This window comes from Salmo salar, chromosome ssa17, assembly GCF_905237065.1.
Source record: "Salmo salar chromosome ssa17, Ssal_v3.1, whole genome shotgun sequence".
NCBI classification, from domain to species: Eukaryota; Metazoa; Chordata; class Actinopteri; order Salmoniformes; family Salmonidae; genus Salmo; species Salmo salar.
In genome coordinates, this window is record NC_059458.1 from 46,275,976 (window position 1) to 46,289,069 (window position 13,094).

Consider the following 13,094-nt stretch of genomic DNA (forward strand, 5'->3'; position numbering starts at 1 on the left):
GTGGTGTGGTATGGTGTATTGTGGTGTGGTATGGTGTATTGTGGTGTGGTGTGGTGTGTGTATTGTGGTGTGGTGTGGTGTGTGTTAACCTCTGTAACCTTCTCCCAGGCGGTACGTTCCCTGAAGGAGACCATGGAGGACTGTTGGGACCAGGATGCTGAGGCCAGGCTGACGGCTCAGTGTGCAGAGGAGCGCATGGCTGAACTCCTGCTGATCTGGGACCAGACCAAGTCCGTCAGTCCCACGGTCCACCCTACTGGTAGCAGCTGTACTACACTGTATAATGATAGGTATAGACTATACACACCCTCCACTCAACCCTACTGGTAGCAGCTGTACCACACTGTATAATGATAGGTATAGACTATACACACCCTCCACTCAACCCTACTGGTAGCAGCTGTACCACACTGTATAATGATAGGTATAGACTATACACCCTCCACTCAACCCTACTGGTAGCAGCTGTACTACACTGTATAATGATAGGTATAGACACTATACACCCTCCACTCAACCCTACTGGTAGCAGCTGTACCTCACTGTATAATGATAGGTATAGACTATACACCCTCCACTCAACCCTACTGGTAGCAGCTGTACCACACTGTATAATGATAGGTATAGACTTTACACACCCTCCACTCAACCCTACTGGTAGCAGCTGTACCTCACTGTATAATGATAGGTATAGACTATATACCCTCCACTCAACCCTACTGGTAGCAGCTGTACCTCACTGTATAATGATAGGTATAGACTATACACACCCTCCACTCAACCCTACTGGTAGCAGCTGTACCTCACTGTATAATGATAGGTATAGACTATACACACCCTCCACTCAACCCTACTGGTAGCAGCTGTACCTCACTGTATAATGATAGGTATAGACACTATACACCCTCCACTCAACCCTACTGGTAGCAGCTGTACCACACTGTATAATGATAGGTATAGACTATACACACCCTCCACTCAACCCTACTGGTAGCAGCTGTACCACACTGTATAATGATAGGTATAGATTATACACACCCTCCACTCAACCCTACTGGTAGCAGCTGTACCTCACTGTATAATGATAGGTTAGTCTCCACCTGTTGTTTACTCTCACACTCACACACACACACACACACACACACACACACACACACACACACACACACACACACACACACACACACACCCTAACCTTACACTCATACCTACTAATACCAGCTGCACCTCACTCCACAACGACACCCACCTTGTAGTCCTCCTTGGTAGTAAGTACATGTTGTGTTGTTAACGCGTCTGTGGCCCCAACAGAAACCGCATGGGGCCAAAGTCCGGCCCTGACCCCGCCTCGTCCTACATCGAGGAGCAGGAAGGCATGGCTAAGAATACACAGAGCGACGCCTCCTCCGCTTTGAGTGGCCGGATGAGAGATGGAGGCGTGGCGGGAGAGAAGAACAGGAACTCGATAAACTACGAGCGGCAGCAGGCGGCTCACGCCCGTCTACCCAGCAGCCCCTCCGCTGGAACCTCCTCTGCCCTCACCACCATGACCTTCATCTCAGAGTCCAGCCAGGGTCATGACCCCAACCTCCACCTGACCCTGACCCAGGAGGATCTGGAGACCACCAAGCTGGACCCCAGGGAGGTGGATAAGAACCTGAAGGAGAGTTCTGATGAGAACCTGATGGAACACAGCCAGAAACAGTTCTGTTGTCCGGACCTGCTGAGCCCCGCCTCCTCTTCCCTGCTCTTCCCCTTCATCAAGATGGCTGCCGAGGCGTCTCCCCCCGCCGCGTTCCCTCTCCCCAAGCAGCAGAACCTCCCCAAACGACCCTCCAGCCTGCTGCTCCGCACTAAGCCGCCGAAGAAAGACTCATCCTCTCTGAGGTTTAAATTCGGTCGCCACGGCAAGTCCAACCTACGACAGGTAGAGGGCGGAGCTAAGACCAACGCCGTGTCCAACGTCACCGCCGTCTCCGAGCCCCACCGGGTCAGCGCCACCAACAACCTGCTGGTCCTACGGGACCTCTCCGTGAACGGGCACGCGGCCGGGTCCTTGCCAGCAGGGGGCGCCAGCAGCACGGTGGGGCTCGCTCTAACTCAGGGCACTGATACGAACCCCCAGAGCTCTGAGGATGGACAGCTGGGGCTGATCACTGCCAGCCCAGACGAACACCAACCACTGTTGAGCAGAGAGACGGGACAACCAGATGTCCACTCCTCTAACGCACGGCCCAACAACAACAACAACAACAACAACAAAAACAATGGACTGGTACTGGGGGAGGGAGAGGGGGAGAGTGATGGGGGAGGAGAGGAAGAGGAGGAGGGAGCAGGAGGAAGTACCAGTGGAGAGACCCCCTGCTCCCTGGGGGAGAGCTCTGTTTCTGGTTCCTTGTCTGGACCTGAGCCCAACCCTGTCACCATGAGAGGTGAAGCCCTGCTCAGGGAGCCTAAAGGAGGCCGGCGGCCGGAGAGACCCAACTCCCTGGACCTGTCCTTCACCACCAGAGACCTGGTCTCACTGGGTGAGCAGAGCACCCTCACAGCCTGGCCCTAACCCTCACGGCCTGGCCCTAACCCTCACGGCCTGGCCCTAACCCTCACGGCCTGACCCTAACCCTCACGGCCTGACCCTAACCCTCACGGCCCGACCCTAACCCTCACGGCCTGACCCTAACCCTCACGGTCTGACCCCAACCCTCACGGCCTGACCCCAACCCTCACGGCCTGACCCTAACCCTCACGGCCTGACCCTAACCCTCACGGTCTGACCCCAACCCTCACGGCCTGACCCCAACCCTCACGGCCTGACCCCAACCCTCACGGCCTGACCCCAACCCTCACGGCCTGACCCCAACCCTCACGGCCTGACCCCAACCCTCACGGCCTGACCCCAACCCTCACGGCCTGACCCCAACCCTCACGGCCTGACCCCAACCCTCACGGCCTGACCCCAACCCTCACGGCCTGACCCCAACCCTCTCGGCCTGACCCCAACCCTCTCGGCCTGACCCTAACCCTCTCGGCCTGACCCTAACCCTCTCGGCCTGACCCTAACCCTCTCGGCCTGACATTAACCCTCACGGCCTGAACCTAACCCTCACGGCCTGACCCTAACCCTCACGGCCTGACCTTAACCCTCACGGCCTGACCCTAGCCCTCTCGGCCTGACCCTAGCCCTCACGGCCTGACCCTAACCCTCACGGCCTGACCCCAACCCTCACGGCCTGACCCCAACCCTCACGGCCTGACCCCAACCCTCACGGCCTGACCCTAACCCTCACGGCCTGACCCTAACCCTCTCGGCCTGACCTTAACCCTGTGTTTGTGTTCCAGGGGAGGTGTTGGTCCAGAACCAGGGAACAGGGGAGAAGATTAAGAAGCGTGTGAAGACTCCGTACTCCCTGATGCGCTGGCGACCAGCCACCTGGGTCATCTCCACAGATACCAGGGGGTCAGAGGTGAACAACAACAGGGGAGAAGGTCAGGCCCGACCCAAGTCCAGCTCCGCTGTCTATCTGACCTCTGAACCCAGCGACACCCGCCTCTGAATTCTGACCTTTCGGAGGGACAACACAGACAGTAGTGTTGTTATGACAACAGAAAGCGAAGTGTTTCCCGGGTAACAGCAGCAGGAAGCGATCCAGAGTGTTGTAACAGCAGTCGGTTGTGTCCAGTCCAGTTTCTGTCTCTCGCTTTGCGTCTTTTGATGACATTCGCTTTAAATTGAATCCAGCTATGCAGCCGTCCCTTCCTCGTGGTTCCATTTGTCTGTGTGTTTACATTTACATTACATTTACATTTAAGTCATTTAGCAGACGCTCTTATCCAGAGCGACTTACAAATTGGTGCATTCACCTTATGATATCCAGTGGAACAACCACTTTACAATAGTGCATCTAAATCTTTTAAGGGGGGGTTAGAAGGATTACTTTATCCTATCCTAGGTATTCCTTAAAGAGGTGGGGTTTACTGGGGTTTAGTCGTGTTTCCATTTGTCTGTGTGTTTACTGGGGTTTAGTCGTGTTTCCATTTGTCTGTGTGTTTACTGGGGTTTAGTCGTGGTTCCATTTGTCTGTGTGTTTACTGGGGTTTAGTCGTGGTTCCATTTGTCTGTGTGTTTACTGGGGTATAGTCGTGTTTCCATTTGTCTGCGTGTTTACTGGGGTTTAGTCGTCGTTCCATTTGTCTGTGTGTTTACTGGGGTTTAGTCGTGTTTCCATTTGTCTGTGTGTTTACTGGGGTTTAGTCGTGGGTCCATTTGTCTGTGTTTACTGGGGTTTAGTCGTGGTTCCATTTGTCTGTGTGTTTACTGGGGTTTAGTCGTGTTTCCATTTGTCTGTGTGTTTACTGGGGTTTAGTCGTTCCATTTGTCTGTGTGTTTACTGGGGTTTAGTCGTGGTTCCATTTGCCTGTGTGTTTACTGGGGTTTAGTCGTGGTTCCATTTGCCTGTGTGTTTACTGGGGTTTAGTCGTTCCATTTGTCTGTGTGTTTACTGGGGTTTAGTCGTTCCATTTGTCTGTGTGTTTACTGGGGTTTAGTCGTTCCATTTGTCTGTGTGTTTACTGGGGTTTAGTCGTGTTTCCATTTGTCTGTGTGTTTACTGGGGTTTAGTCGTGTTTCCATTTCTCTGTGTGTTTACTGGGGTTTAGTCGTGTTTCCATTTGTCTGTGTGTTTACTGGAGTTTAGTCGTTCCATTTGTCTGTGTGTTTACTGGAGTTTAGTCGTGTTTCCATTTGTCTGTGTGTTTACTGGGGTTTAGTCGTCGTTCCATTTGTCTGTGTGTTTACTGGGGTTTAGTCGTGTTTCCATTTGTCTGTGTGTTTACTGGGGTTTAGTCGTGTTTCCATTTGTCTGTGTGTTTACTGGAGTTTAGTCATGTTTCCATTTGTCTGTGTGTTTACTGGGGTTTAGTCGTGGTTCCATTTGTCTGTGTGTTTACTGGGGTTTAGTCGTTCCATTTGTCTGTGTGTTTATTGGGGTTTTGTCGTCTACTCCAGTTACTCAGTCTGTGACCATGAGGGAGGCTGCTCTGGGAACGTAAAACAATCATAGTATTTTCTGTCTTTCAGCACCAGAAGGAGTTTGCTTCAGAAATGACTAACTATGGTCTTAAAGACTCAATTATCCACTTCCACTTTTTTCATGCTGTTCATTTGTGTATTTGATTATGAATCCCCCTTTTTTGTATCATGATTTAAATTGTGCAATAGGATACAGCTTTTAGGTGCTTTCATATGTTTTTAACGCTTCTGTTGTTTTCTTGTTTCATTTTTTAATATAATCTCTGTGTTGCACTTATAAATGGACACCAGGTCAATATTTTATTCAGTCTGTAAACAGTCTATTTAGTAGAGGAATCTATCGGACAACAACCCTCACAATCACCAGACAGGACTGGGGGGGACTACAATCACCAGACAGGACTGGGACTACAATCACCAGACAGGACTGGGACTACAATCACCAGACAGGACTGGGACTACAATCACCAGACAGGACTGGGACTATAATCACCAGACAGGACTGGGACTATAATCACCAGACAGGACTGGGACTATAATCACCAGACAGGACTGGGGATACTACAATCACCAGACAGGACTGGGACTACAATCACCAGACAGGACTGGGGGGGACTACAATCACCAGACAGGACTGGGGAGGACTACAATCACCAGACAGGACTGGGGGGGACTATAATCACCAGACAGGACTGGGGAGGACTACAATCACCAGACAGGACTGGGGGGACTACAATCACCAGACAGGACTGGGAGGGACTACAATCACCAGACAGGACTGGGGGGACTACAATCACCAGACAGGACTGGGGATACTACAATCACCAGACAGGACTGGGAGGACTACAATCATCAGACAGGACTGGGGGGACTACAATCACCAGACAGGACTGGGGGACTACAATCACCAGACAGGACTGGGGGACTACAATCACCAGACAGGACTGGGGGACTACAATCACCAGACAGGACTGGGGGGACTACAATCACCAGACAGGACTGGGGGACTACAATCACCAGACAGGACTGGGGGGACTACAATCACCAGACAGGACTGGGGGGACTACAATCACCAGGCAGGACTGGGGGGACTACAATCACCAGGCAGGACTGGGGGGACTACAATCACCAGGCAGGACTGGGGGGACTACAATCACCAGGCAGGACTGGGGGGACTACAATCACCAGGCAGGACTGGGGGGACTACAATCACCAGGCAGGACTGGGGGGACTACAATCACCAGGCAGGACTGGGGGGACTACAATCACCAGGCAGGACTGGGGGGACTACAATCACCAGGCAGGACTGGGGGGACTACAATCACCAGGCAGGACTGGGGGGACTACAATCACCAGGCAGGACTGGGGGGACTACAATCACCAGGCAGGACTGGGGGGACTACAATCACCAGGCAGGACTGGGGGGACTACAATCACCAGGCAGGACTGGGGGGACTACAATCACCAGGCAGGACTGGGGGGACTACAATCACCAGGCAGGACTGGGGGGACTACAATCACCAGGCAGGACTGGGGGGACTACAATCACCAGGCAGTACTGGGGGGACTACAATCACCAGGCAGGACTGGGGGGACTACAATCACCAGGCAGGACTGGGGGGACTACAATCACCAGGCAGGACTGGGGGGACTACAATCACCAGGCAGGACTGGGGGGACTACAATCACCAGGCAGGACTGGGGGGACTACAATCACCAGGCAGGACTGGGGGGACTACAATCACCAGGCAGGACTGGGGGGACTACAATCACCAGGCAGGACTGGGGGGACTACAATCACCAGACAGGACTGGGGGGACTACAATCACCAGACAGGACTGGGGGGGACTACAATCACCAGACAGGACTGGGGGGACTACAATCACCAGACAGGACTGGGGGGGACTACAATCACCAGACAGGACTGGGGGGACTACAATCACCAGACAGGACTGGGGGGACTACAATCACCAGACAGGACTGGGGGACTACAATCACCAGACAGGACTGGGGGACTACAATCACCAGACAGGACTGGGGGGACTACAATCACCAGACAGGACTGGGGGGACTACAATCACCAGACAGGACTGGGGGGACTACAATCACCAGGCAGGACTGGGGGGACTACAATCACCAGGCAGGACTGGGGGGGACTACAATCACCAGGCAGGACTGGGGGGGACTACAATCACCAGGCAGGACTGGGGGGGACTACAATCACCAGGCAGGACTGGGGGGGACTACAATCACCAGGCAGGACTGGGGGGACTACAATCACCAGGCAGGACTGGGGGGACTACAATCACCAGGCAGGACTGGGGGGACTACAATCACCAGGCAGGACTGGGGGGACTACAATCACCAGGCAGGACTGGGGGGACTACAATCACCAGGCAGGACTGGGGGGGACTACAATCACCAGACAGGACTGGGGGGACTACAATCACCAGACAGGACTGGGGGGACTACAATCACCAGACAGGACTGGGGGGACTACAATCACCAGACAGGACTGGGGGGACTACAATCACCAGACAGGACTGGGGGGACTACAATCACCAGACAGGACTGGGGGACTACAATCACCAGACAGGACTGGGGGACTACAATCACCAGACAGGACTGGGGGACTACAATCACCAGACAGGACTGGGGGGACTACAATCGCCAGGCAGGACTGGGGGGGACTACAATCGCCAGGCAGGACTGGGGGGACTACAATCGCCAGACAGGACTGGGGGGACTACAATCGCCAGACAGGACTGGGGGGACTACAATCGCCAGACAGGACTGGGGGGACTACAATCGCCAGACAGGACTGGGGGGACTACAATCGCCAGACAGGACTGGGGGGACTACAATCGCCAGACAGGACTGAGGGGACTACAATCGCCAGACAGGACTGAGGGACTAATCGCCAGACAGGACTGAGGGACTAATCGCCAGACAGGACTGGGGGACTAATCGCCAGACTGGACTGGGGGACTACAGTCGCCAGACTGGACTGAGGGGACTACAGTCGCCAGACAGGACTGAGGGACTAATCGCCAGACAGGACTGAGGTACTAATCGCCAGAGAACACTGGGATTCTGGGACGACATCAAGAGAAGCAGGATGCATCTGTTCAGGAATGGACGAACAACACCTCACTCTTTCAACATAGAAACTCCGATTCCCACAATTCTGTCTGCTCGGAATCCAACTCTGTCTTTTAAAGCAAACCTTCTGAATCATGCTGGAACTGGTTTTTTTTTTCATGCTGGAACTGTTTTTACCCTGTCGTGTGTGTGTGTGTGTGTGTGTGTGTGTGTGTGTGTGTGTGTGTGTGTGTGTGTGTGTGTGTGTGTGTGTGTGTGTGTGTGTGTGTGTGTGTGTGTGTGTGTGTGTGTGTGGACTGTCTGTTTCAGTGTTCTGTAAGGGTGAACTCTGACCTCTGCTATGTTAATATGATGAACACTACAAGTTTGACACAAAACAAAAACATTTTAATAAATGTATCAAAACACAATGGTGTATTTATTAACAACTCAGGGTTCGGTAATACCTGGTAACCCTAACCCTCACAGTTAATACCTGGTAACCCTAACAATACCTGGTAACCCTAACCCTCACAATACCTGGTAACCCTAACCCTCCCAATGTAATAATATAGTTATATAGGTAATAAATATATAAACCCAATGGTATAGTTATAGTGGTATAGTTATATAGGTAATAAATGTATAAACCCAGTGGTATAATTATAGTGGTATAGTTGTATAGGTAATAAATGTATAAACCCAGTGGTATCATTATATAGGTAATAAATGTATAAACCCAATGGTATAGTTATAGTGTTATAGTGGTATAGTTATAGTGGTAATAAATGTATAAACCCAGTGGTATAGTTATAGTGGTGTAGTTATAGTTATAGTGGTATAGTTATATAGGTAATAAATGTATAAACCCAGTGGTATAGTTATAGTGGTATAGTTATATAGGTAATAAATGTATAAACCCAGTGGTATAATTATAGTGGTGTAGTTATAGTGGTATAGTTATATAGGTAATACATGTATAAACCCAGTGGTATAGTTATAGTGGTATAGTTATATAGGTAATAAATGAATAAACACAGTGGTATAGTTATAGTGGTATAGGTATAGTGTTAGAAGGTGATTAGGTATCTCCTCTCCCTTCCCCTGTTAGAAGGTGATTAGGTATCTCCTCTCCCTTCCCTTCCCCTGTTAGAAGGTGATTAGGTATCTCCTCTCCCTTCCCCTGTTAGAAGGTGATTAGGTATCTCCTCTCCCTTCCCCTGTTAGAAGGTGATTAGGTATCTCCTCTCCCTTCCCCTGTTAGAAGGTGATTAGGTATCTCCTCTCCCTTCCCCTGTTAGAAGGTGATTAGGTATCTCCTCTCCCTTCCCCTGTTAGAAGGTGATTCTCCTCTCCCTTCCCCTGTTAGAAGGTGATTAGGTATCTCCTCTCCCTTCCCTTCCCCTGTTAGAAGGTGATTAGGTATCTCCTCTCCCTTCCCCTGTTAGAAGGTGATTAGGTATCTCCTCTCCCTTCCCTTCCCCTGTTAGAAGGTGATTAGGTATCTCCTCTCCCTTCCCCTGTTAGCCTCTCTAGGGCCAGTGGGACGATTTCGTCCCACCTACGTAACAGCCAGTGGAATCCTGTGGCGCGTTATTCAAATACCTTAGAAATGCTATTACTTCAATTTCTCAAACATATGACTATTTTACACCATTTTAAAGACAAGACTCTCGTTAATCTAACCACACTGTCCGATTTCAAAAAGGCTTTACAACGAAAGCAAAACATTAGATTATGTCAGCAGAGTACCCAGCCAGAAATAATCAGACACCCATTTTTCAAGCTAGCATATAATGTCACATAAACCCAAACCACAGCTAAATGCAGCACTAACCTTTGATGATCTTCATCAGATGACACACCTAGGAATTTATGTTATACAGTACATGCATGTTTTGTTCAATCAAGTTCATATTTATATCAAAAAACAGCTTTTTACATTAGCATGTGACGTTCAGAACTAGCATACCCCCCGCAAACTTCCGGTGAATTTACTAAATTACTCACGATAAACATTCACAAAAAACATAACAATTATTTTAAGAATTATAGATACAGAACTCCTCTATGCACTCGCTATGTCCGATTTTAAAATAGCTTTTCGGTGAAAGCACATTTTGCAATATTCTAAATAGATAGCCCGGCATCACAGGGCTAGCTATTTAGACACCCACCAAGTTTAGCCCTCACCAAAGTCAGATTTACTATAAGAAAAATGTTATTACCTTTGCTGTTCTTCGTCAGAATGCACTCCCAGGACTTCTACTTCAATAACAAATGTTGGTTTGGTTCAAAATAATCCATAGTTATGTTCAAATATCCTCTGTTTTGTTCGTGCGTTCAAGACACTATCCGAAGTGTAAAGAAGGGTGACGCGCCCGACACGTTTCGTGACAAAACATTTCTAAATATTCCATTACCGTACTTCGAAGCATGTCAACCGCTGTTTAAAATCAATTTTTATGCCATTTTTCTCGTAAAAAAAGCGATAATATTCCGACCGGGAATCTGTGTTTTAGTACAAAGAGAGAGAAAATAAAAACACGGGGTCACCTCGTGCACGCGCCTCAGTCTCATTGTCCTCTGATAGACCACTTACCAAAGGCGCTAATGTTTTTCAGCCAGGGGATGCCTCGACATCATTCAGCTTTTTCCCGGGTTCTGAGAGCCTATGGGAGCCGTAGGAAGTGTCACGTTACAGCAAAGATCCTAAGTTTTCAATAAAAAGAGTCAAGAAGCCCAAGGAATGGTCAGAGAGGGCACTTCCTGTACAGAATCTTCTCAGGTGTTTGCCTGCCATATGAGTTCTGTTATATTCACAGACACCATTCAAACAGTTTTAGAAACTTTAGGGTGTTTTCTATCCAAAGCCAATAATTATATGCATATTCTAGTTTCTGGGCAGTAGTAATAACCAGATTAAATCGGGTATGTTTTTTATCCGGCCGTGTAAATACTGCCCCCTAGCCCTAACAGGTTAGAAGGTGATTAGGTATCTCCTCTCCCTTCCGTTCCCCTGTTAGAAGGTGATTAGGTATCTCCTCTCCCTTCCCCTGTTAGAAGGTGATTAGGTATCTCCTCTCCCTTCCCCTGTTAGAAGGTATCTCCTCTCCCTTCCCCTGTTAGAAGGTGATTAGGTATCTCCTCTCCCTTCCCCTGTTAGGGGGTGATTAGGTATCTCCTCTCCCTTCCTTTCCCCTGTTAGAAGGTGATTATGTTTCTCCTCTCCCTTCCCCTGTTAGAAGGTGATTAGGTTTCTCCTCTCCCTTCCCCTGTTAGAAGGTGATTAGGTATCTCCTCTCCCTTCCCCTGTTAGAAGGTGATTAGGTATCTCCTCTCCCTTCCCTTCCCCTGTTAGAAGGTGATTAGGTATCTCCTCTCCCTTCCCCTGTTAGAAGGTGATTAGGTTTCTCCTCTCCCTTCCCCTGTTAGAAGGTGATTAGGTTTCTCCTCTCCCTTCCCCTGTTAGAAGGTGATTAGGTATCTCCTCTCCCTTCCCCTGTTAGAAGGTGATTAGGTATCTCCTCTCCCTTCCCCTGTTAGAAGGTGATCAGGTATCTCCTCTCCCTTCCCCTGTTAGAAGGTGATCAGGTATCTCCTCTCCCTTCCCCTGTTAGAAGGTGATTAGGTATCTCCTCTCCCTTCCCCTGTTAGAAGGTGATTAAGTATCTCCTCTCCTCTCCGTTCCCCTGTTAGAAGGTGATTAGGTATCTCCTCTCCTCTCCGTTCCCCTGTTAGAAGGTGATTAGGTATCTCCTCTCCCTTCTCTTCCCTTGTTAGAAGGTGATTAGGTATCTCCTCTCCCTTCTCTTCCCTTGTTAGAAGGTGATTAGGTATCTCCTCTCCCTTCCCTTCCCTTCCCCTGTTAGAAGGTGATTAGGTATCTCTTCTCAATGGTAGCTAGCCAGGGCTACAATGGTAGCTAGCCAGGGCGGTTACAGCATTATGAACATTACATTTTCACAACTAGAATGTCTCACAGAATAGACAAATTATAAATTGAACATTTGATGTGTGTGTCTATAATACCCCTTGGAGAGTTAACCCTAACCCCTTGGTGAGTTAATCCTAACTCCTTGGAGAGTTAATCCTAACCCCTTGGAGGGTTAATCCTAACCCTAACCCCTTGGAGGGTTAATCCTAACCCCTTGGAGGGTTAATCCTAACCCTAACCCCTTGGAGAGTTAATCCTAACCCCTTGGAGGGTTAATCCTAACCCCTTGGAGGGTTAATCCTAACTCCTTTGAGAGTTAATCCTAACCCCTTGGAGGGTTAATCCTAACCCCTTGGAGGGTTAATCCTAACCCTAACCCCTTGGAGGGTTAATCCTAACCCCTTGGAGGGTTAATCCTAACCCTAACCCCTTGGAGAGTTAATCCTAACCCCTTGGAGGGTTAATCCTAACCCCTTGGAGGGTTAATCCTAACCCCTTGGAGGGTTAATCCTAACTCTAACCCCTTGGAGAGTTAATCCTAACCCTAACTCCTTGGAGAGTTAATCCTAACTCCTTGGAGAGTTAATCGTAACCCCTTGGAGAGTTAATCCTAACTCCTTGGAGAGTTAATCCTAACCCCTTGGAGGGTTAATCCTAACCCTAACCCCTTGGAGAGTTAATCCTAACTCCTTGGAGAGTTAATCCTAACCCCTTGGAGGGTTAATCCTAACTCCTTGGAGGGTTAATCCTAACCCCTTGGAGGGTTAATCCTAACCCTAACCCCTTGGAGAGTTAATCCTAAACCTAACCACTTGGAAAGTTAATCCTAACTCCTTGGAGAGTTAATCCTAACCCCTTGGAGGGTTAATCCTAACCCTAACCCCTTGGAGAGTTAATCCTAACTCCTTGGAGAGTTAATCGTAACCCCTTGGAGAGTTAATCCTAACTCCTTGGAGAGTTAATCCTAACCCCTTGGAGGGTTAATCCTAACCCTAACCCCTTGGAGAGTTAATCCTAACCCCTTGGAGGGTTAATCCTAACCCTAAC

The 13,094-nt window shown here is 49.5% G+C and overlaps 1 protein-coding gene across 1 annotated transcript in view; it reads left to right on the top strand.

The window, feature by feature from the left end:
• The window catches only part of LOC106574976 (bone morphogenetic protein receptor type-2), a 120,339-nt gene extending 115,014 nt beyond the window's left edge, over window positions 1–5,325 (top strand). The window contains exons 11-13 of the mRNA XM_045699655.1: window positions 109–290; window positions 1,312–2,528; window positions 3,340–5,325. Coding sequence (XP_045555611.1) covers window positions 109–290; window positions 1,312–2,528; window positions 3,340–3,554 — 1,614 coding nt within the window. The 3' untranslated portion in view covers window positions 3,555–5,325. The remainder of the gene's footprint in view (window positions 1–108; window positions 291–1,311; window positions 2,529–3,339) is intronic.
• The last annotated feature ends 7,769 nt before the right edge of the window (window positions 5,326–13,094 follow it).